Below are 22,511 nucleotides of genomic sequence, written 5' to 3' on the forward strand. Positions count from 1 at the left end.
ACCTTTCTCCTTTTTTAAACACAATGGATTGAGCAGAGATGTCCAGCGCTCCGTCCTGCCCGGTTATTCTCGACTCCTTTCAGCCTGTAACACCAGATTTGGTAGGCAAGGCGCTTGATCGCTGTCGGGCCACCACCTCTTTTCTCGACCCTTGCCCAGCCTGGCTAATCAAAGCAGCCAGGCCGGTAACAACTGAATGGGCCACTGCAATAATTAATGGGTCTCTCCAGGAGGGCAAGGTCCCCCTCGCCCTCAAGGAGACACTCATTAGGCCCATTAGGAAGAAACCAAATTTGACGGCGGACGAAATTGGCAATTATAGGCCCATCGCCAATGTTTCCTTCCTCAGCAAAGTGGTTGAGAGGGTGGTGGCAGATCAGCTTCAGGCGCTCTTGGATGAAACCAATGCTCTGGACCCATTTCAGTCGGGCTTCAGGCCGCACTATGGTACAGAGACAGCACTGGTCGCACTGTTGGATGACCTGTTGAGGGAGGCCGATGGGGGCAACATGTCCTTGTTGGTCCTCCTCGACATCTCAGCTGCCTTTGATACCGTCGACCACGGTATCCTCCTGGGGAGGCTCTCCGAGTTGGGAGTCGGTGGCCTGGCACTTGCCTGGCTCCGCTCCTTCCTGGAGGACCGCCCCCAGAGAGTACAGCTTGGGGAGAGGGTCTTGGCCCTGTGGAATCTCAATTGTGGGGTTCCACAGGGGTCGATTATCTCCCCAATGCTGTTTAATATCTATATGAGGCCGCTGGGCGGGGTCATCAGGGGGTGTGGGGCATCGTGTCATCAGTACGCTGATGACACACAGCTCTACATCTCCTTTACACCAACTTCAGTGGATGCCATCCGGTCCCTCCAACGCTGCCTGGAGACTGTACTGGAATGGATGCAGTCAAATGGATTGAGGCTGAACCCAGACAAGACGGAGGTCTTGAGGGTGGGTGGCCCTTCTGTCAGTGGCATAGGTGACTCCCTCTCCTTTGGAGGGACGACCCTTGCCGCAAAGAGTGAGGTCCGCAGCTTGGGAATACATCTGGACCCGGCGCTTACCATGGAAACCCAGGTGGCGTCCGTGGTCTGCTCCGCCTATTTTCATCTATGGCGGATTGCCCAGCTGCGACCATATCTTGATCGGGGGGCCCTCACTACTCTAGTCCATGCGCTCGTAATCTCGAGATTAGACCATTGTAACGCACTCTACGTGGGGCTGCCTTTGAGGCTGACGCGGAAACTTCAGATGGTCCAGAATGCAGCAGCCAGGCTCCTTAGTGGGGTGAGAAAACACCAGCATATCTCCCCCATCCTGGCTGCTTTGCACTGGTTGCCCATCCATTTCCGCGTTGACTTCAAAGTGCTAGTGATCACTTATAAAGCCCTAAACGGTTTGGGACCTCAATATTTGGCAGACCGTCTTCTCCCACCCAGATCTACCCGAATCACCCGACATAGCCAGCAGGGGCGGCTGAGGGGTCTGACGCCGAGAGAGGCCCGGAAGGAAAAAACAAGAAACCGGGCCTTCTCGGCGGTGGCTCCTCGGCTATGGAACATTCTTCCAACAGAAATTCGGCTGCCACCTTCGCTGAGTGTTTTTAAAAGCCAGTTAAAAACTTGGCTATTCAAGCAGGCCTTCCCTCCAGTCAATTAAGTCTTTCTCCTTTTTTCTTTTCTTTGCTATTCCATCTTGGTAATCCTCTCTTTAAATTAATTGTTTTAAATTGAAATTGTAATCGTAATTTTATGATTTTATATATTTTTATACTGTTCTGTTTTATTTTGTAAGCCGCCCCGAGTAGACATGGTCTAGAGGGGCGGGGTAAAAATCAAATAAATAAATAAATAAATAGAAGCAACAGATTGCGACCACATTTTTCATTATATTTTGAGTACTGAGTGTTTGTCAATTGCACTGGGTCCACACCAAAATGTAATCTAAAGAGATGAACTGTGCCTAGCGAACAGGCAGTCCCACAAACGTGTTTCATGGAGGAGACTTCTGATCTTCATATATTCGTTTTTCTTTTTCCTTGCAGGGCATAATTGCTGAGGAGAATAAGAATCAGCAGCCTCAGGGAGAAGAAGATCCTGGTAAATTTAAAGAAGCAGAACTGAAAATGCGTAAACAGTTTGGAATGCCTGAAGTTGAGAAACTAGTCAATTACTACTCCTGCAGCTACTGGAAAGGACGTGTGCCTAGACAAGGCTGGCTGTATCTGACTGTTAACCACCTTTGTTTCTATTCCTTCCTTTTGGGCAAAGAAGGTAAACTGTCAGCCTGTTTAATGTCATCTATCACAATGGTTCCTAAACTTGGGTTCCCAAACATTGTTGGCCTTGCTGGCCGGGGTCAAAGAATCTGGGAGTTATAATCCAGTATCTAGGAATCCAAAGTTCGGAATCAATGGTCTAACGTATTTTAATTAATTTGATATTGTTAATTTTTTTAAACTTTTCAGGTCATGGGGAGAACATAGATGGATGAATAACATCCATATTGATTTAACTGTGTGCTGTAGTAGGAGACAGCTGCGGGAATTCCCATTTCAGAAAGTAATTGTGAAATAATATGTTGGTATTGATCTATTCCTGAGTAAGGATCTAATGAATACTTGTACATTTTCTCAGCCTCAACAAAATGGCCTACAAGATTTTTCACTCCTAAATAATAGCAAAAAGAACAGTAGTCAGCAAAATTAGCAAGAGAAAAAAAACCCACATCCTCTATTTTTGCACAAACATCTTGGATAATACAGGATTCTTGTTTGCAAAAACATATGTTACTCATTTGTAAACATTTTTCCCAAATGTGAAAAATGAATGAAAACTCTTGTAATATTGTTTTACTCTTATAAAACTCTTTCTGGTAGGAAGAAAGCTATGAAATTTTCATTTCACCTTTTGGAATGTAATAGTGAAGATATTGGCAAAGCTTTGGTTAAGCAATCTGCAATGTTATACAGTATCTGCTTTGCCCCCTTACCAGGGTGCTTCAGCAACATCTGTGTAAAATACTTCTACTCAATGTATTGTCATAATAACTTGGCTGAGAAAAAGAAAAATAAGGAGTTTATTAAGCTTGACACCTGTCATTGTTTGAAGTGTCTGATAGCAATTGGTGATTTGGACTTCCTTTTCTCCATAGTGACTCTAATAATTCAGTGGGTAGATGTAACACAATTGGAGAAGAATGCCACTCTTCTCTTCCCTGAATGCATCAAAGTGAGTACTAGGGACAGTGAATTCTACTTTTCAATGTTCCTCAACATCAACGAAACCTTCAAGTTAATGGAACAGCTGGCTAATATTGCCATGCGGCAACTATTTGACAATAAAGGGTTCACAGAGGACATGTTACTTCCCAAGCCCAGCAAGCCTCTCAAGAATATCTCGGCACTCAAAAGGTAGGTGTGTGCTTCTGTCTGTGTCCCCCTAAGATTGGAAGGAAGGGCTCTGAATATCAGAGTTTGCATATTATCGTGCAGTATTTGTGTATAACATTCTTTGAATGTGGTTTAATTCCAAGAATGAGGAATAATTTTAAGCCTGCTCTTAACATGTTTTCATTGCATGGATTGCAATACAATTGCAACTCTGTCTTTCCACTTGACTGTCTTGTATCAAGACACTCTAAGCTTTCATTTCTTCTTCTGTTTCTTTTCTTTAAGGAAGAACAGTTGGCTATGCTGGCTATGAATGCTGGGAAGTGTAGTTTTATTTTGTTTTTTAAACACCCTTTCCCACTGTCTTCAAATGAGCACATTTCTTACTTTCATGGTTGAAAATAAATAGTTGATAATGAGACCATGCAGTTGATGAGCATGTAGGGCAAGAATGGCCACATGGATTCTCCCAAATTCTGTTCCTCCCCTTTTCTCTTGCTGCCTGACATTCCAATGGGGTAGTGGAATTCTTTGCTGGAATTTCAGCTGCTGAATAAGCCAGGGAACTGTCTGCATTCTCCATATAACATCTTGCTTATCCCTGAGCTTAGTCTTGGAAAGGAGTTGGTACATCTGGCCACACTATGGGAGCAGTTCCAGGATATTGTGACTTTTTAGGTATATATTTTAGTGTGACCTGTAAATTTTTCTAACAGCTTTTTTCCAACATTGTTTCTTTAAACCTTCATTCTCACATCAACCTTGAGCATATCTTTTCCCTGCCAAATTAGGGTCCTCTGGTTCTTGCCAGTTGTTCTCATTAGCATTTCATCCCATTTGCATTCGTCTGGGAATTAAAAACCTGCATTTTCATTGGCCTGGAAGGAAACCTCATTTTAATTCTGCTACACTTGCACTGAAATTTTTGTATATGTACGAAAGATTTTTGCCAACTATCTGTCATGTATAACAATTTCCACAATTGAAAGAAGAAAAAACTTCTTCAGAAACTGTTTTAAAAGGACAGGAAACACTCCTATAATAATTGATTACTTGAAAGCATTATTTTCCCACTGAAAGCCTGATATATTTTGTTGTCATTTTCTTCAGAGATTTGGATGCACGAGCTAAAAATGAGTGGTACAGGGCTACTTTTCGCCTCCCCAAAGATGAACGGCTTGATGGACATACAGACTGTACTTTATGGACCCCATTCAACAAAATTCATATTCTTGGCCAAATGTTTGTTTCCAACAACTATATTTGTTTTGCTAGCAAGGCAGAGGAGGCTTGTCATCTCATAATACCCCTCAGGGAGGTGAGAATCTGTTTTTAGTAATTAATTCTCTCAGTATCTGCACTATTTGTAATGTTAAGAAATTTTTTGAAGGATGTAAGATTTTGATTTTGAGCCTCAGTAAGTTAGCCCATTGGTTAAATTAATGCTATGCCAGGTTGATGTAAGGAAGACACAGTTTTACCATATGCAGCTACATAACTTTTTCTTTTTGTGTTGAAAGACTGGCATTGTCTGGCCATATTCCCCCAAAGAGCAAACTTGCATGCGTGAGAGAGATACGTACCTGCAGTACTGTTTTCTTCCTGCTTTGGTCCTGAGCCAAACTGATACTTAGTTAAGCATGAGAATCTGAGGAGATACCAACTGTCTGAAAGAAAGTATTTGAACTGTTTTATCACTTGGCTTTCCCTTTATTTCTCACATACACAGGCATTTTCCTCTCAGAATTAAAACCTTGTCTTCAAATGGTACAAACCACCATATGTGTTGATGATAGGAATCTTAGAAAAATAACTATTGGATCTGTCAATTACCTATTAAATGTCAATCTTAGATATTGAACATTGTATTATAAAGAAGCCTGATATATCCAAATTATTCCTGCATGCATTTTGTAGGTCACAATTGTTGAGAAAGCTGACAGTTCCAGTGTCTTGCCTAGCCCGCTCTCCATTAGCACCAAAAGCAAAATGACTTTCCTTTTTGCCAACTTGAAAGATCGAGATTTCCTGGTACAGAGAATTTCTGATTTCCTGCAGAAGACGCCATCAAAGCAGTCATGTAACAATGGCAGAGGGCGGAAGAAGAGTGACCATACACAGGAGGTATTAGAAACGAACTCTGACAGGGTAATATTAGTATTCTCTGATGGTTTTGGCATGTTTTGAATACTTTTAAATGTATGGTCCCTTCCATGTATTTCTTCTCAAAAGCTGGATGTTGAATCGAGATGTTTCATTTATTCACAGCATGAGAAAGCTTTTCCCTAATTTGTTTAACTTTCTGTAAAAGACTTGGACATGTCTTGATTTCTTAAGTTTATTTTCTCCTATTTAATATTGGTGAAGCTAATTTATTCTTATCCTATGGCAAGTTTTCTTAGAGAAAAAAGGCTTTTCCCATTGATACAGCTCAGAAGGTATTACTACAAGTTTAAAGTAAAACAGATTAGGCTGCATTTTATGCTGCAGATGCTAGAGCAGTGGTTTGAAATCTGAGATTAACTTCTTTGACTAAGAGCAGCTAGAGGATGAATCTCATTTGATTGACAAAGTGCATATTTGTGTGTGGATTGTCTGAGATTCAGTACCTGGTATTATTGTAGAAAATGGAATAACCTTTTAGAAATAGGAACAACCTTCTGCTGGAGGTTGTACAGAGTTAATCTGCTAATCAAAGTAGATAATACTGAAGTAAATGGATAATCTGTTCTGATACATGGCAGTGTCCTGTGGTGTTTTCCTCACATGACGTAATCTCTCTGCAGGGGGAAATACAAACCATTGTATGTTTACTGTGGGTGATCATTTGGTCATGAATGCATGTCAGTCAAACAGATAGTGCACACCATGAACCTGAAAGTAGCTGACAGTGGGAGGAAGTATGCAACTCATGGGATCAGCTGTTCCATGCTACTTACAACCTCTCCACCCAGCCCTGCTGATATACTTTGTTCATGAGATGGTAGGACTGGGGAGCCTTGTGCTGCAGTGGTTAAACTGAAATAGTGCAGCCAAAACATGACCCGGATTCAATCCCAAACAGCTGGACCAAGGTTTACTCAGCCTTCCATCGTTCTGAGGTTGATAAATTGAGTGCACAGGCACTGTGCAGCCTGCATAATTCAATTGTAAACTGTCCAGAGAGTGCTTTAAGCACTGTAGGGTGGTATATAAGCAACATGCTTTTTATATGATTGTTCCTCAGATCAGAGCAGAGATCAGGGATTGAGTCGCCCTTTTCCCAAAGCTATAGACCAAGTGACCTGGATTTTATTCAGCACGTATTGTTTTCTACCAGAAAGAAACTGATCAAGGAGAATGGAGGTTAGGTAATGATAGCAAACTCAGATGCTGAGCAAGGGGAAATGTTTGCTGAGATCTCTGATTAAATTCTCTGACTAAGGGAAGCTTCCTAACTGAATCTTTTCCACGTGAGATAATGTACTAATAATTCACTGCTGTTCCACTTTTTAGTAGTGAAACAAATGACTAGAGTGACAAGAGATGGCTTGAGGGTAGAGGAATAAAGAAAATGAACTTTAGAAATAACTGAGTGGGGGAGGAAGAAAAATAGATACTTTTCCTTTAGTGGGAGAAAATTCAGGATATTAAAGATAGCATACTGAACAGAAGAACTTAAAAATATATTTCAAGGACCTTCAGATTAAAGAAAAATGTAGGAAATACAAGGGAGGAGGTTCCTTTTCTGCTTTCCATGACTAGTGTACGTACCCAGGGAGTACATATCAGTTATGGCTGCTAAATGTAGCACAGTACTTGACCTTCTGTCCAGTAGTTTGGATATCTGTTGAGAGTACAAGAAAGCCTGTTGGCTACATCCATCTTCATTCATACTTAGTGCACCTTCACATGTTGCATTTCTAAGGCACATTCGGAAAGGTACTGTAAATATATGTGTCTCTGTACTCAGGTGTTACGCAGCTGCACACACTAGGAGAGCTTCCAAGTTAGTATAGATTCATCGTGAATAAGGGGCTCTTGCTTGGTAATGTATGAATTGACCTCCACGTTGCAAGGTCTGACCAGAATTTCAAGAGGAAGTCTGTGCATGCAAGGGCAATCACACAGCAGGTTCCCCCTTCTACAGGTTCTTTTTCATTTGCTCATTTGTGTGCTTGATTTTTCAGTCAGTATGTGGTCACATGAAGGAGAGCCTGCTAGAAAGAGGGAAATGTCTGTGTGAGATTCCTCTTCTGTGATTGTGTAACCCAGTGGGGATTTTAACCTCAATGTACAACTTGGATGGTCGCCTCACAGTGAAAGAATGTCTCCTTTAAGAAAAGCTGTATTGCAATGGAGTGAATGTGAAGGATGAAGAAGTTAGTGCTGCTGTTGCTTCCAATGTACCTTTAGTGGAAAGTCTTCTTCAAACATTATTTGGTCATATTAAATATCCAAAAACTGCAACAAAAGCCTGCTTGTATCTTTATAATTTTCAGCTAGTCTACTTGTTCTTAGGAAACTCCAGAACTGTCTCCCAGTGGTGCACTTTCAGCCAGTCCTTCTTCTCCTCTCAACAATCAGCTGGCCAATTTTTGCACTGATAACGTTCCAACAGCATCCAAGGGACTGCTTAAACTGTTTGGGTCCAACTCTGATGAAATTCTTGGATCAAAAGGGGTAAGATAGTAGCTCTATCAGTGGGCATGTGGTAGGGTGGGATATTGAACAGTAAAGTACAATATGAGCCTGTGTAAAGCCATTTATCATAACTACAACTCGTAAGTACAAGAGAAAATACAATCAGGTACAATTAAGCAAGAAAAGCACAACTGCAGTTTATGTCCTGAGAACTTCTCACAGGTAACGGATTGGCCACTGTATGAAGAATGTGCACTGGACTAGATAGGCCAGTCTGATTCAGCTAGGTTCATCTCAAAATGTCCTTCTAAATATTAAGGTATTGGTGATTTAAAACAAAATTACATCCTTTTCTAAAACTTTGCATGCATGGTATAACATTATCTTTGACAGAAGGTTTGAGATATGAAATACTGTATATCAATGGAAAAAATGGTGCACTTTAAGTTCCCTGGAAATTTAACCTTCCCCAGGAATGGAAAACTAAGCAAGGGCCAATATATTAATCTTATAATGCATTTAATCCAAGATACTATGCACTTGAATGTAAAAGTTGGTCTGCTTGAAGATAAATGTCTCTTGTGTGGTACATTGTGTACTAACATTAAGAAACCTCTGCACTATTTTTTTAGCCTCAGGCAGGAGCAGAGTAATATTCACTGTCCGGTGTGTTATAGATTGAGGCCAAGTTCATTTTCCTGAATTTTTAATTAAACTAGTCCTGATAACACACCTCAGAGAATATTCAAATCCCTTAAACTTTGATCTCTATTCATTCTTCACCCCATTCAGGATGCTACCATATTTCAATTTTATCCATTACTGTTACAATATCTGTGTAGGTAGTTACCATAAGATATATTTTTATATTGTTTTATAAAGTGAAACATCCTGCATAGGAATACAAGGAGAAATGCAGCATTGGGGTTAGCTGAACTTTCTCGTCAGATGAACCTCCTAATGCTTCTCTTTCCAGGCAAAGGAAACAATGAAAGAGGAGTCGTGGAACATTCATTTCTTTGAATATGGGAGGGGGATGTGTATGTATCGAACAGCCAAGACCCGTGAGCTGGTATTAAAAGGGATTCCGGAGAATCTTCGTGGAGAGCTATGGCTCCTGTTTTCAGGTAAGTAGTAATTCTGTACATTCAACCGCTTCCCCAGTTGAAGAAAAGTTTTTCAGTTAATCAGTTATGGCCTGATTCCAGTGTCAAACCGGAAGCAATGTTCAGTTTGTCATCTGTAATTCTTCCAGATTGTAGTAGCTTTCAGTCCTAAATTAATTACAACCCATCTTGCTTTTTTTTATGAAAAGTTTTTTTTAAGATCATGCCCACTTAAAAAGTATAGGATAAATTTGTTAGCTAAAACATCACTTCTACATATATTATGCATATTACCAAATTACACCATGCTGTTAGTCTTGCATCTAAAAGTGAAAAGGGATTGATGTTGACACTCTCCAGAAACATATCCTTCATCAGAGTGCATCCTGAATGTCATGAACAAGAAAACTGTTTTTTTTTTTTGGTGTATCACTTCAGGAGCCTCGAACGAGATGGCCACTCACCCTGGATACTATGCAGACTTGGTGGAACAGTCGATGGGGAAGTATAACTTGGCCACAGAAGAAATTGAAAGGGACTTGCATCGTTCAATGCCAGAGCACCCAGCCTTTCAGAATGAGCTGGGGATTGCTGCACTTCGAAGGGTGCTAACGGCATATGCTTTTCGGAATCCCACAATTGGCTACTGCCAGGTAAGAGGACAGCGATCGTGGATCGCCTCAGAGTCAGAGGGCAGAACTCATTCCAGTTCGGTGATGTGTCCTATTGGAGCTTATGGCTCCTGTCAGTGGGAGTATGTTACCTGAGGGGAAAGCTATGCTTGGCCCTGTGACCACTTTGGGTTGAGCACAAGAAAGGGGAAGTCATCAGTAAGTTAGAAACTAATATCCCCTCCTTTTGTCTGTACTGTTTTTAAGGGATTGGCGGGAAGGAATAAAGAATGGAGGAAATGGCAAGAGGTAGGGGCCAGTTAGAAGTACTCCCTATCCACTGAAATTATGTAGGCCCTCACCTAGTTTTTGATTTAAAAAAAACAGGGTCCTGGCTCATGAAACCAAGAATATAAAAAGCTATAAAATATTTTCTTCAGATTTTCACATTTAATTTGTCTAAGGCTCTAACATAGTAAATCACAGTTAATGAATGCCTTCCTAAATATGATCTTCATCTGACATGAATTATTCTCTTTGTACGTCCATGTGTGTGTCTACCTACTATCAGGCTATGAACATTGTGACATCTGTACTACTACTGTATTGTAATGAGGAAGAAGCTTTCTGGCTCCTTGTGGCCCTGTGTGAGAGGATGCTGCCAGATTACTATAACACCAGAGTGGTTGGTAAGTCTTCCATTTAGCCTGGAAAACATGAATTAGCATGAATTGGTGCTAAGTAGTTCAAGCTGAAGTAGCTAAAGAGGGATTCTGTTAGGAACAGCTGGATAGTTAGAAGAGGTTTGACTTCATAGAATCATCTTATTTTTAATATGAATGTTTTTCAAACCATGTTGGATGGAGCAAACTGAGCTCTTCCCTATAAAACATGACATATTTAAAGTGAAGCATGTGTATCTGGTTTTTGCTTGAAAACCTTCAAGAACGAAGACCTAAAACCTTCAAAACATTTTATCTTACCATTGGTTTTCTGTAGTTTTTTTATGTCCAATATATCTAATCATATTCTTAGTGCCTATAACAAGTAATCCAGAAGTTCATTCATATATTTTAAAACCATCAGTGTTTCTACTTGCTCTGTAGCACAACCCGACTCCTTACCTTCTGTGCTGTTTAGTCATCCTTTTATGTTTCCTTCCGAGCTTTGTAGAATCCTTTCTGAACAGAACATAAGCATGCTATGGTTAACACTTTTCTTGCTTTTTCCTGTCTCTGTTGCTCATTCAGGCGCACTGGTAGACCAGGGCATCTTTGAAGACCTAACACGGGATTGTCTTCCTCAGCTGTCTGAGAAAATGCAAGATTTGGGAGTCATTTCCAGTATCTCTCTCTCCTGGTTCCTTACTCTCTTCCTCAGTGTCATGCCTTTTGAAAGTGCTGTGGTCATTGTTGACTGCTTCTTCTATGAAGGCATCAAGGTCATCTTGCAGGTGTCTCTGGCCATCTTGGATGCCAACATGGAGAAGCTCCTAAATTGCTCTGATGAAGGCGAGGCCATGACTGTCTTGGGCAGGTAGCCTTGCTTTTTTTTTCTTTGCTTTTTTTTTGCAGCATTTTTTAGCATGATAGCATGATTGAACTCCTGTTTTACTGATGTAAAACCTGTTTGCTACCTGTTTTTCTGCTATGAGCTTACAAAGAAGTCTGTGAGCCTCATCTTTAAGGTAATGGACAGTACTACTGGGTCCAAGCCAGGCTTTTGTCTGCAGAGAGAAGAGAGGTGTGTTTGACATGGTGGTCTCATGTTGAATCTGCAGATCTCCATCTGGCCTTGCTTGACATTCTGACTCCAAGAGCCGTGGCCATCACATCTGACCCGATTTTTTAACCATTCACTTTATCCCCAGATTTATTTACAGCTTTGTCTGGTTAAAAGTTCTGGGGAACTTAAAAGTTTGCCTTATCTGTAACTTTAGAGACTGACATCCTGTTGTGCCACTCTGCACGCGCTGAGGTGGTTATATTATCATCAGCTACAGATCACCATGGATTAAAGGCTTCCTTTGCGGATTTCAGGTTGCATGGTACTTTGCTACATTGTATGAGTTGTGTGCACTCTGAAATACACCTTTAATTAGTGACGATTTCTTTTTTTAATCAGTAGCAATTTGCCACTGACAGTGAAATAATCTCCACTGCACATGTGGACAACATAATTTCAGCTATTAATATGTATATTGTTATATTTTTATTGTGTATGTACAGTATTTTTCTGTGTATAAGATCCCCCCCCCCTAATTTTGACCTCTTTCAACCTGAGTGCCCAAATCAGCGGGCACCCTCTGGACCGGCACGCCCTCCGGAGGGTGGCCAGGGGATGCCCCCCATTATAGGCAGGGCCTTCACCCGGGCTTCCTGTGCTGTGCTGTGCCCCGCTCGCTCCCTCTCCTGTGGCGCTGGAGTTGCAGTCAACAGGCAGCAGCAATTTCGTGCTGAGGGGCAGCCGAGCGCAGCTCCTCCTTCACCTCCACCACCTCCTGCTGCTGCTGCTGTCACCACCTGATCACCACCCCCAGCACTACTTGAGGGCTCCCTTCAGGCAGGGGACAAGGTGGTGGTATGAACTCGAAGTGAGCCACAACATCAGCAAGTGACACCGCGCCCTGCACCGGGCCGGCATGGCAGCTGCATCGGCATGGCTTGCATGCCCACAGAGAGGGCTCTGCGTGCCAGCTGTGGCACGTGTGCCATAGGTTCACCATCGCTGGCCTACACGCTCTCCTCCACATCAGCTTACATCATTTACATAAGGCTCGTGATTGGAGGAAGCGTGTTTTCAGAGACATGGACAATTTTGCAACCATGTGGTTTTCTCCTCGGCTTACTTCCATGTATAAGATAACCCTTAATTTTTAGTCTAACTATTTTAGGAAAAAGTAGCATCTTATACATGGAAATATACAGTATATAATCTATGTATTTGTATTGTGTAAAAATATATATTCATCTAGAATACTACAACAATATTATTCAGATGTTTAGTAGTACTTAACAGGTTTATGGGAGCCTGGAAATTATAATAAATAAAAATAATAAATCATAAATGTGGTTATACTGGTGAAAATCTATAATTAGTAAAATATTTTGGGCTAGGAAGACGTATATGAGATATTAATAAAGATTCTGACTCTCCTTCTTCAGGTTATCCACTGTTTCAAGGTTCTGACCTGACTTTTTGTCTCCATAGATACCTGGACAATGTAGTTAATCGACAGAGTGTTTTTCCACGTATCCCCCATCTCCATGCCTTACTGACAAGTGGGGATGATCCACCAGAGGAAATTGATATATTTGAACTTATAAAAACAGCCTATGAGGTCAAAAACTGTCTTATCTTTTAAATTCCTATTTTATTTTTGTTAATTTAGTAAATTAATTGTACTGTATTATTTACTAAAGTGAAACTGTCTTTAATAAATGTACAGTCCATATACATATCAAGGAATGGTCTCTTTTGCCAGTTTCATTAAACCCAAAAAAAACAATTCAGCCTGTAATTTTGGTGTTGTCGCCACTGCTTTCTCTCCATGCCTTTCTTTTTAAGCTTGTTAGTTATAATTCTTGACTTCTTACAATATACATGCTTGGCAAAGTCATAAGAACAGAGTCTTTCTGTGCAACCTTATTGGTGTTCACAAAGTGACTCTTGTTATTGCCCTAACTTATCTCCTTGCTTTCCCCTACAGTGGACCCTCGACTTATGAAGGTCCCTACTTACAAAAATTTCGAGGTACGAAAAGCTCCGGCCGCTAGTTTTTGGTTCAACTTGTGGCCGGAGATTTGACCTACGAAAGGCAGGGAGAAAGGGCGTGAAATTCAAAGCTGCCCGTGGCTTTCGGCTTGCCAGGCTTCGAAAGCTGAACCCGCTGCCCTCTTGTCTCCTGTCCCCGGTGCCCTCTGCCTCCTGTCCCACATGGGGACAGGAGGCAGAGGGCAGCGGGGACAGAAGGTAGAGGGCAGCGAGTGCTGCTTTGGAAGCCCAGGATTTTTTTCCTTAGGCCGGTTACGGATTATTTATTTATTTTTTATTTATTTATTAGATTTTTACCCCACCCCTCTAGACAATGTCTACATAGAAAACACACCAATATAATATATATAAATCACAGAAAATACAATTATAACAATCACTTATAACAATTAATTCCAAACGACACAAGATGGCATGATTTGGAAAAAAAATCAATGGGTTTTCAATACATTCCTATGAGAAATGCACCCTCGACCTACGGACTTTTCGACTTGCGGCCACCATTCCAATACGGATTAATTCCGTAAGTGAGGATCTACTGTATTTATGTCTGTAGCTTTCAAACATAGCTACAGGGTAGTAGTTGATCACTGTTACTACACAAGTACTAGAAATTATTGCTTAGTAAATTATCTGGTAACTTTGATTATGCTATCAAATGCATAGTGTTCCTCTATGGCTTTATTTCTGAACCTTTTCTACTTTTTCAATACAGAAATTTGGCCATTTGAAAGCAGATGAAATTGAGCAAATGCGCTTTAAGCAAAGATTGAAGGTGATCCATTCTTTGGAAGACACAGCTAAGAGAAGTGTGGTATGTGGTGCTCACCTCTTACAGTGATCTCTAACTAATTTTACTTCCTTTTTTGGATAGGATTAAGTTGAACAATACAAAGACGTAAATCAGATGACCAAGTAACTGGTATGTTATTAAAGGGCATTTTGTGGTATATTATTGAAGGAAGTGCTTGAAGACAGTTGTTCTGTGGCAAAACTGGGTTGCAGAGATTTTTTTAAAAAATCACTGATGATTCTGGGATGCATCAGCTGCTTTTGAACGCTGCTATCTATCTGTGTGGTGATATAAATCAGTTGGTATGGGAAAGCAACGATTTGTATTATGAGGAAAACATGGCAGGCCTTCCTACAATTTTGTGCTTGTTTGCTCTGCTCCTCTCCCTGCATCAAGGGTGTGGCGATAGGAGATGCTGACCTTTTCCATTCTCCAAACTGCTTGGGCCTCCTAGTCTCAAGGGAAGAATAGCTTTCAAACATTCTTGCTGTTGGTTTTTTCTCTTGTTTGTGTCTTTGTGGTGTTCATTCCCTCTAGATAGCATCAGATGTCTCCTGCAAATGCCTTTAATGCCCTTGTAGATGTTTTGACAGTGAGCGGATTGAATAGATAAAAGCTGAAAGGAATAAGGAGTGACATATTTCCTCTTCCCACTTTCAGTTACAGTGCATTGAGAGCAGGAAATGCATTTAATGTTGTTGACTAGCTTTTTGCTGTGCTTCCCCTGCTGAGTTCAAGGGAATATAGCTGTTCTTCTTCAGCTGTCATTGGGGTTTTTTTTTGCAGCTTCCTATCTTAGAGATCAATGACTCCCGAACGTGGGAGTAGTGTTCTACTCAAAATCGTTACCAACTCCTTCCTTTCTCTGGTCAAGTCCCCGGACATTGAAAGTCATTTAGTAATACTTTGTAAAATACAGCTTCCTGTTTTTCTTGAATTATGTCTTTACTCTAAGAAGCCGAATCTCTGTGCCATCGCAGAAACGTCCTATAACTGTTGGTTCCCTTTGTATAAAACATAATTCTATTTGGAGGACAACTTTGTTAATTTAACCTCATCCCCTCTAAGAAAAGCGTTTACAGCCCTGCTCTTTCAGTGTATGCCAACTGCAATGTTAGTAGGAAGATATGAAAATATTCCTTTTGATCAAAGACTTTGTATATGTGGATCAGGAGAAGTTGACGATATTTCTCATTATTTGTTAAGATGTCCTTTATATGATCAACCCAGGAGCAAATTCCTTGCAGGCATACTTAGAGCTTTGTGTGACAGCCCTCCTCTGGCTCAACTCTGCATGCTGCTTGTGGACAGGGATGTACTGTATTTACTAGCCATCAAGTAGCAAAATTTGCCCTGGTAGCAAAGAAGATTCGTGCCAAGCATCCAAAATCCTAAATCTTTCTTTTTAAGTGTAATTGTGATATGACAGTGCCACATATGTTTGATGCTGTCATTGATACATTGTGATGACCAATAAAGTAAAGAATTTAACTTTTTCAGGTTTACAGTTTACAAAAATAAGTTGTAATTTTTTTCCCTCTGAATTCATGTAGGTCCGAGCCATATCTTGTGACATTGGCTTTTCTATGCAAGAATTAGAAGACCTTTATGTGGTATTTAAGGTAAGATTGCTTACAAAATAATTTTTCATATTTTTCTTCCTAGCAGCTTTCACCCTTCCAGTTTTGGAGCCTCTCCTGTACTGTATACACACCAAAGTCCAAGCATGAGCATACAGGGAAGTTTTAGAAATTAAAAGAAATGTCATTCTAATTTACTGATGCACTCTTTATCATAATTCTTTTCTACTGACCTGAGACTTCAGGATGAAGGGGCGGTATAGATCTTAAATCTTGACTCAATTTCTGTCAAAACATGCATAGTAACAAATATGTTCTCAAAAAATAGATCCAAGATTTGAAACAAATGGTATAAGTAAAGCTTCTACCACCATGGCCATTAGTAAGGAATGGTCATGCCGGGGGCTCCGCATACATAGGATACTTCTACAAAGCCCTGGAATATGTTTGTCCAGTTTTGAGCGTCACCTGATGGAGCTCAAGCATTTTCCACAAACACAAATAGTAACACAGTTTCTGAGAGAGCAGAGTTTGAAATGTTTTGAATTAGTTTACTGGAGAGGTGCTTTCCAGAATGCAGCAACAGGTCCTCTCTTCCTCTGAATTAAAAAAAACCTCTAGATGTAGCAGTGGTGGTGACACTTTCTTTTTACCTTTCTTCTTGTTGTTTCTAATTTAATGTTAAAAAAATCTACTTATGTTGTCATGTCAGAGTCAGTTGTGGGGCATTTGGGAAAAAAAACATGGCCTTAGCACCAGCATAATGTTGCTCATGTAGTTCTTAAATATAGATTAGAATAAGAAAGCTGCCTCTGCCACCGTGAGCATTGAAAAAAAATAGTGAGGGAAGTTTCCACTGCTGCTACTGCAACAAGCACTCCTTGCCCAAAATGATGTGATGCTCCCCCTGCCAACCAACCACTGGCAATGGTGCGGCTAAAAAATATTGTAAATAAATAAATAAAAATCACTGAAACAGCCGTAATTGCTCTGGCCTCTCAGGAAATGGCCTGCTAATGTTGATGACAGTTTGAGGAGACTGTTTTGATTCTACCCTGGCTTCTGAGCATTTTTCTAGCTGAATGAGAAATGCATCTAAATCCAAGGAAGCTGTTTCAGTTCTACATCAGTGGCTGGTGCCAATAATGGACTGGATGAGGACGAATAAATTGAAACTTAATCCAGACAAGACAGAGGTACTCCTGGTCAGTCAAAAACTAGATCAGGGAATCGGGCTGCATAACTAGTCTGTGCTAGTTAAAGTTATGCTTCCTCTGAAAACACAGACCCGCAGCTTGGGGATGTTTCTGGATTCATCTCTGAGCCTGGATGCCCGGGTTTGAGTAGTGGCCAGGAGTCCTGCCTTTGCACAGTTAAAACTAATGTGCCAGCCACACCTGTTTCTTAAGAGGTCTGATTTGGCCATGGTAACACATGCCCTAGTTACATCTCAGCTAGATTACTGTAACATGCTCTATGTGGGGCTGCCTTTGGAGAATATTTGGAAACTCTAGAAGGTCCAAAATGCCACAGCCAGATTGTTAACTGGGGTGTGGTTACAGGGAAAATATAACTCCTGTTACAGCAGCTTCACTGACTGCCGACGCATTTCCAGGCACAATTCAAAGTGCTGTTTTTAACCTATAAAGCCCTAAACGGCTTGGGTTCGAACTATCTAAAAGACTGCATCTCCCTCTGTGAGCCTGCCCGGTGGAGGCCTTTCTCCTGGTCTCACAACCTTCAGAGGCATGCTTGGTGGGGACATGAGGGAGGGTCTTCTCTGTTGCCGCTCCCAGACTCTGGAACTCATTCCCATGGCAAGCTAGCCTGGCCCCATCACTGCTGTCCCTTTGCAGGCAGGCAAAGACCTTTCTCTTCAGGCACGCTTTTCCTTAATGACTGGTGGTCTGAGAGGTTTTTTTTTTCATGGATTGCTGTGCTCTCTTGTTTTAAATGTGTTTTAATATTGCTTTCATTTACCATTTCAATATACTTTTAATATTTATATATTTATATATTTTAAAATATATATTAAAGCAAGGGATTGCACTTGATGACCTTGTAGGCCCCTTCCAACTTCACTTTTCTGTGATTCTAAGATACTTACTGTTTTTAGGTTTTAAATACTGTTTTTTATGTAAGTTGCCTTGGGTCTTTTTGAGGAGAAAGGTGGCATAAAAATATTAGTGTTTTGTGTGCAATTCAACTCTCTGCTGCAGCAGCTGAGGCTGTTCAAAAAGTAGAAATTCTCCATGTCAGCAGTTGAAAGCGAGAAAGCAGGGGGAGGATTTTATCCACATCCTGCCCCCTCTCTTCTAGTTGTTCAGTGGAACTATTTATTTTTTGAAGTGTACTGAACAAGAGTGGTCTTAACCGACTAGATAGGCGGGATATAAATAAAAGAAAGAAAGAAAGAAAGAAAGAAAGAAAGAAAGAAAGAAAGAAAGAAAGAAAGAAAGAAAGAAAGAAAGAAAGAAAGAAAGAAAGCACACAGTTGGACCAAGGTTGTTTTAGAAAAAAGAACCTTATGGTGTAGTTGAACCTCTTTTGCTCCACAGTCTGAATTAATTGAATGCTATTTAGGAAATGACAGCATGTAATTTATGAACTTACAGTATGCAAGCATATTTACTCAGAAGTAACTCATACTTATTTTAGTGGGGCAACTCTTCCTCTGAGAGTTGCAACATTAGAGCTATTCCAGAATTGTTTCTGCTTGGCCAATTACTGTCAGATTCTTTTCAGTTTTAAAGGTTTCAGCCATACCTTACTTGTCACTGGTAAACTGAATTTATTCATTCAGCTAGGTGTAGTAGAGTCTTAGTTAGGGATGGAACTTTGGAATTTTTGGACTCTCAATCCCAGGATTCACCCAGAATCGCCCAGGCAAAATGGGAGTGGGAGCCCAGAAATAGATGCTTTTTTCCACCTCTATTGCTATTTGTGTGTTTTCCCCTTGAAAAACAAGAAAACTGCTACAGTGATCCTGGGAGTCCCAAGGCTTTGTGGGTGGGGAAGTCTTGATGTTCATTATGTTTTATAGAAGGAGCCTCCCATGGAACTACCTCACCCATGAAGTCTGAGAGTCCCAGGAATCACCAGGTAGTTTCCTTGTTTATCAGAAGAGAACCACACAGGCAGCAGTGGAGGTACAGAAAATTCTTACATAGGCATCTGTTCCTGGGTTCACATTCCCAGAATTCTGCCTGGGAGATTCAGGGCAAATTCTCAGGATGCAGGTCTAAAAATGTTCAAAGTCCCATCTCTAGTATTAGTAACAGTATCAGTAGCATCATTTCCAACTATCTGATTGCAAAGGGCTTTAAGAGGCATGGTTCCAATGCAAATTTCACATAGAATTTTCAAAGTCACCAATAAAAAAGCAATGTATTCTCAAAGTTTCCATTCAGTCTGTTGAGGTATTTTTGCCTGAATCTGCGTCTCACTGAACCATTTCCTATATTAGTAGGATTAATTTTCATGTGGTCTATTTTCTAGCATGTTGCAGAATTGATCAGAGCCCATGTCTCAGATTGAACAATTTAAGAAGTAAATACTGTACAACAACAACAACAAAAAATCAGTAGTGTTCAGCTCAGTTTCTGTCAGTTCCTGGTCCTCTCTTATAAATTTTGGGGAGGTCTTCAAGTTTGAAAGTTTTGTAAACGTGCTTGTTATCTGAACTATTAATTCCTTTTGGTGACAGGCAAAACACCTAATGAGTTGTTACTGGGGAAATCACACTGCAGCTGCTCACCGAGACCAGAGCCTTCCCTATTTAGAACAGTACCGCATCAATATGGAGCAGTTCAAAGATTTATTTGCTTCTCTGACTCCTTGGTCCTGTGGCCTCCACACACCAGTGCTAGCGGAAAGAATGTTTCGAATGTTGGATGAGAACAAGGATGGGCTTATTAATTTCAAGGAGTTTGCAACAGGGATGAGTAAGTGTTTTTTCCTGCAATATTCTATTTAATCCTAGAATGGGGGGTCTTCTATTCACTGGTTGATGGTTGTGAAAATGATAAAGCCATATGTTTATAGCAGAAAAGCTACTGCTGTTGGTGTTAGAAAGGCTGCCCCTATTTTAACACTAAATGAAAATCCTGAATGTTGATTCTAACTCAAATTCTCTGGTTAGAATTACCATCCAAAGTGGCCCATGGCTTTCTTGCATACTACAAGCTAAATCTCACCAGTCAAAGCTTGAATCATTGTAGTTTAGATCACTGGTCAGATTCGAACCTCATGTTTGCTACGGACTCACTTTGTGACTTTGGGTATTTCTCAACCTCAGCTCTTTGTATTTCTTAAATTAGAACAGTGACTCAACCTATCTCTAATAGCAGTTGTGAAGGAAAACATAATAAACTTTTAGATGGCATGCAGAAGTTATTCCTATGAGGATAGGGGAAGGTTCATGTGCTAAATGTCTTCTGCATGTTAAGCTGTTATGTCTGAAAGTCTCGCCAGGAAAAAAAGGTTGGCAGGCAAGCAGTCATTCCTAATGCAAAGTGTTCTTTCTCTTCCTTGCTGTTCCTAACAGGTGGCATGTATCATGGTGATCTGACTGAGAAGCTAAAACTTCTTTACAAACTACATCTACCTCCAGGTGAACCACTCCTTTCTTTCAAACATTAGTTGATAGGGATATAGGGTTTGCAAGCTGTTATGAACGTTTATATGCTGTTTCAAAAACATTACACAAATCATAAAAGAGGTGCTGGTATAGCTCTGTGGGTAGAAGTAACCGGCTGAAGAGCCCAGGAGCCAGAGGTTTGAATCCTCACTGTGCCTCCTGAGAGAGATGTCAACTAAGATCACCCAAAGTCTCTGTGCTGAAAGGATTACATGCCCTGCCATCTGTTCGACCTCAGACAAGTTGCAGAATCCCAGAGTTCCACTAGAAGGAAAGACATCAGATTTGTGGTACAGAACAAGTGCATGGTGCAATTCCTTGTTGCTGGGCTTAATGCTTGACACATTTATGCTGACATAACTTTATTTTACACTGACATAAACAGGATACTGCCAAGGTATACTGTACATTAAATGATCAGTGATAATAGCAGTAGTAATAGCAGTCAACTTGTACCTTTCAGGTATTTCAGATTACAACTCTCATCAGCCATAGCCATCATGCTCAGTGATTAGGAATGTTGTGAGTTGTAACTCTAAATTTTGGAGGACCCCATATTGGGGAAAGCAGATTCATGGTTTAGTGCTTTTTTCTCTCCCTATAGCTCTGAGCTCAGAGGAAGCAGAATCTGCTCTAGAGGCTGCAACGTATTTCACAGAGGACAACACCACAGAAGGTAATAATGACTGGTCTCATCGGCTGAAGGAATGAAGACTCAAATAGGAATTGAAACAGCCCATCTTCCTAGAATCTGTGACTGACTAGAGCATTTCTAGGACACAATTCTTTTAAGAAAAGATAATTCCTTCACTCAGGTTCATTTCCTATTTGAGTATATATATATAAAGTCTTGATACTACATATTCCCATCAGGCTGTACTTCCTGCCTAATCTTGTAATCTGCACAAATCTTGTAACCTTATTTCTGTTTTTTTATTTTCCTCTTCCACCTAATTTGCTTTGTATTTTGACTCACGCTGTCATTCTGTCTTGAGTTTCTCCCTTGCCTTCAAAGCTTCTCTTTCTTTTTGTTTTTCTTCTCTTTCCCTCTCTAGTATCTCCTTTTGTCTCAGAACTGGATCTCTTCCTGCAGTGTGATTCTCAAGGTTAGTTCTATTGCCTTTACAAAGTTGGGCCACTAATGGAGTGCTAAACATATCTGTCTATCAAATGTAAGAGAAGCCTATATAAAATTACTTATTTTAATACAGTTCTCTAGTGCTGCTACTATGATACAGCAGACAGATATAATATTTTGTTTTCTTAAACTGTGATCAATTTTGCCAATGCATTTTTGTACAAAATATATTATTATATTCATATAATGGCCAGAATCCTATCACTTATGCCTGGTAATATAAGTTTATTGGCATAAATCTTTGGTTAATTACAGTGGTGCCCGGCAAAACAATGTTAATTCATTCCACAAAAATCGCTGTTTTGCGAAAATATCGTCTTGCAAAATGCAGTTCCCCATTGGAATGCATTGAAATCCATTTAATGTGTTCCAATGGGGAAAAATCATCGTCATTATGCGAAAATCGCCCATAGGAAAACCGTTTTGTGAAGTGCAGATCAGCTGTCAAAATCGCTGTCTTGTGAAAAACGGTCCCGAAAACACCTGTTTTGTGAGTCGTAGACCAGCTGTCAAAATCATCGTGTTGCGAAAAACGGTCCCAAAAAAACCCCGTCTTTCGAAGCACGGACTGAAACACCGTCCAGCGAAAATCGCCCATAGGAAACACCGTTTTGCGAAGCGCTATAGTGATCGCAAAAAACTCATCGTCTAGTGAATTAACCGTTTTGCGAGGTAATCATCTAGTGGGGCACCACTGTAATTATAAATATCACTGTATTGGGACCAGTCCTTGACCATTGAGTTTTGTCTGCGCTCAGTAGTGGGCTGGATTAGGGTTAACAAGCTGAAATTACACGCTGATAAAATGGGTTATTTCTGGTCAAAATGACCAGATAGGCGGGGTATAAAATAAATAAATAAAT

General features: G+C 40.6%; 1 protein-coding gene across 4 annotated transcripts in view; it reads left to right on the forward strand.

Moving 5' to 3' along the window:
- The window catches only part of TBC1D9B (TBC1 domain family member 9B), a 47,909-nt gene that overhangs the window by 19,385 nt on the left and 6,013 nt on the right, over nucleotides 1-22,511 (forward strand). Inside the window, exons 4-19 of one of the 4 annotated variants that reach the window (XM_020782751.3) lie at nucleotides 2,038-2,266; nucleotides 3,147-3,405; nucleotides 4,495-4,702; nucleotides 5,302-5,532; nucleotides 7,885-8,046; nucleotides 8,984-9,134; nucleotides 9,552-9,766; nucleotides 10,296-10,413; nucleotides 10,975-11,260; nucleotides 12,935-13,064; nucleotides 14,214-14,312; nucleotides 15,845-15,913; nucleotides 19,578-19,815; nucleotides 20,418-20,483; nucleotides 21,115-21,186; nucleotides 21,566-21,616. In XM_020782751.3, the coding sequence (XP_020638410.3) occupies nucleotides 2,038-2,266; nucleotides 3,147-3,405; nucleotides 4,495-4,702; nucleotides 5,302-5,532; nucleotides 7,885-8,046; nucleotides 8,984-9,134; nucleotides 9,552-9,766; nucleotides 10,296-10,413; nucleotides 10,975-11,260; nucleotides 12,935-13,064; nucleotides 14,214-14,312; nucleotides 15,845-15,913; nucleotides 19,578-19,815; nucleotides 20,418-20,483; nucleotides 21,115-21,186; nucleotides 21,566-21,616 (2,584 nt within the window). The remainder of the gene's footprint in view (nucleotides 1-2,037; nucleotides 2,267-3,146; nucleotides 3,406-4,494; nucleotides 4,703-5,301; nucleotides 5,533-7,884; nucleotides 8,047-8,983; nucleotides 9,135-9,551; nucleotides 9,767-10,295; nucleotides 10,414-10,974; nucleotides 11,261-12,934; nucleotides 13,065-14,213; nucleotides 14,313-15,844; nucleotides 15,914-19,577; nucleotides 19,816-20,417; nucleotides 20,484-21,114; nucleotides 21,187-21,565; nucleotides 21,617-22,511) is intronic. The other 3 variants (XM_020782752.3, XM_020782753.3, XM_078385652.1) reach the window with 3 other exon arrangements.

Source organism: Pogona vitticeps, chromosome 2 (assembly GCF_051106095.1).
Source record: "Pogona vitticeps strain Pit_001003342236 chromosome 2, PviZW2.1, whole genome shotgun sequence".
Lineage (NCBI taxonomy): Eukaryota > Metazoa > Chordata > Lepidosauria > Squamata > Agamidae > Pogona > Pogona vitticeps.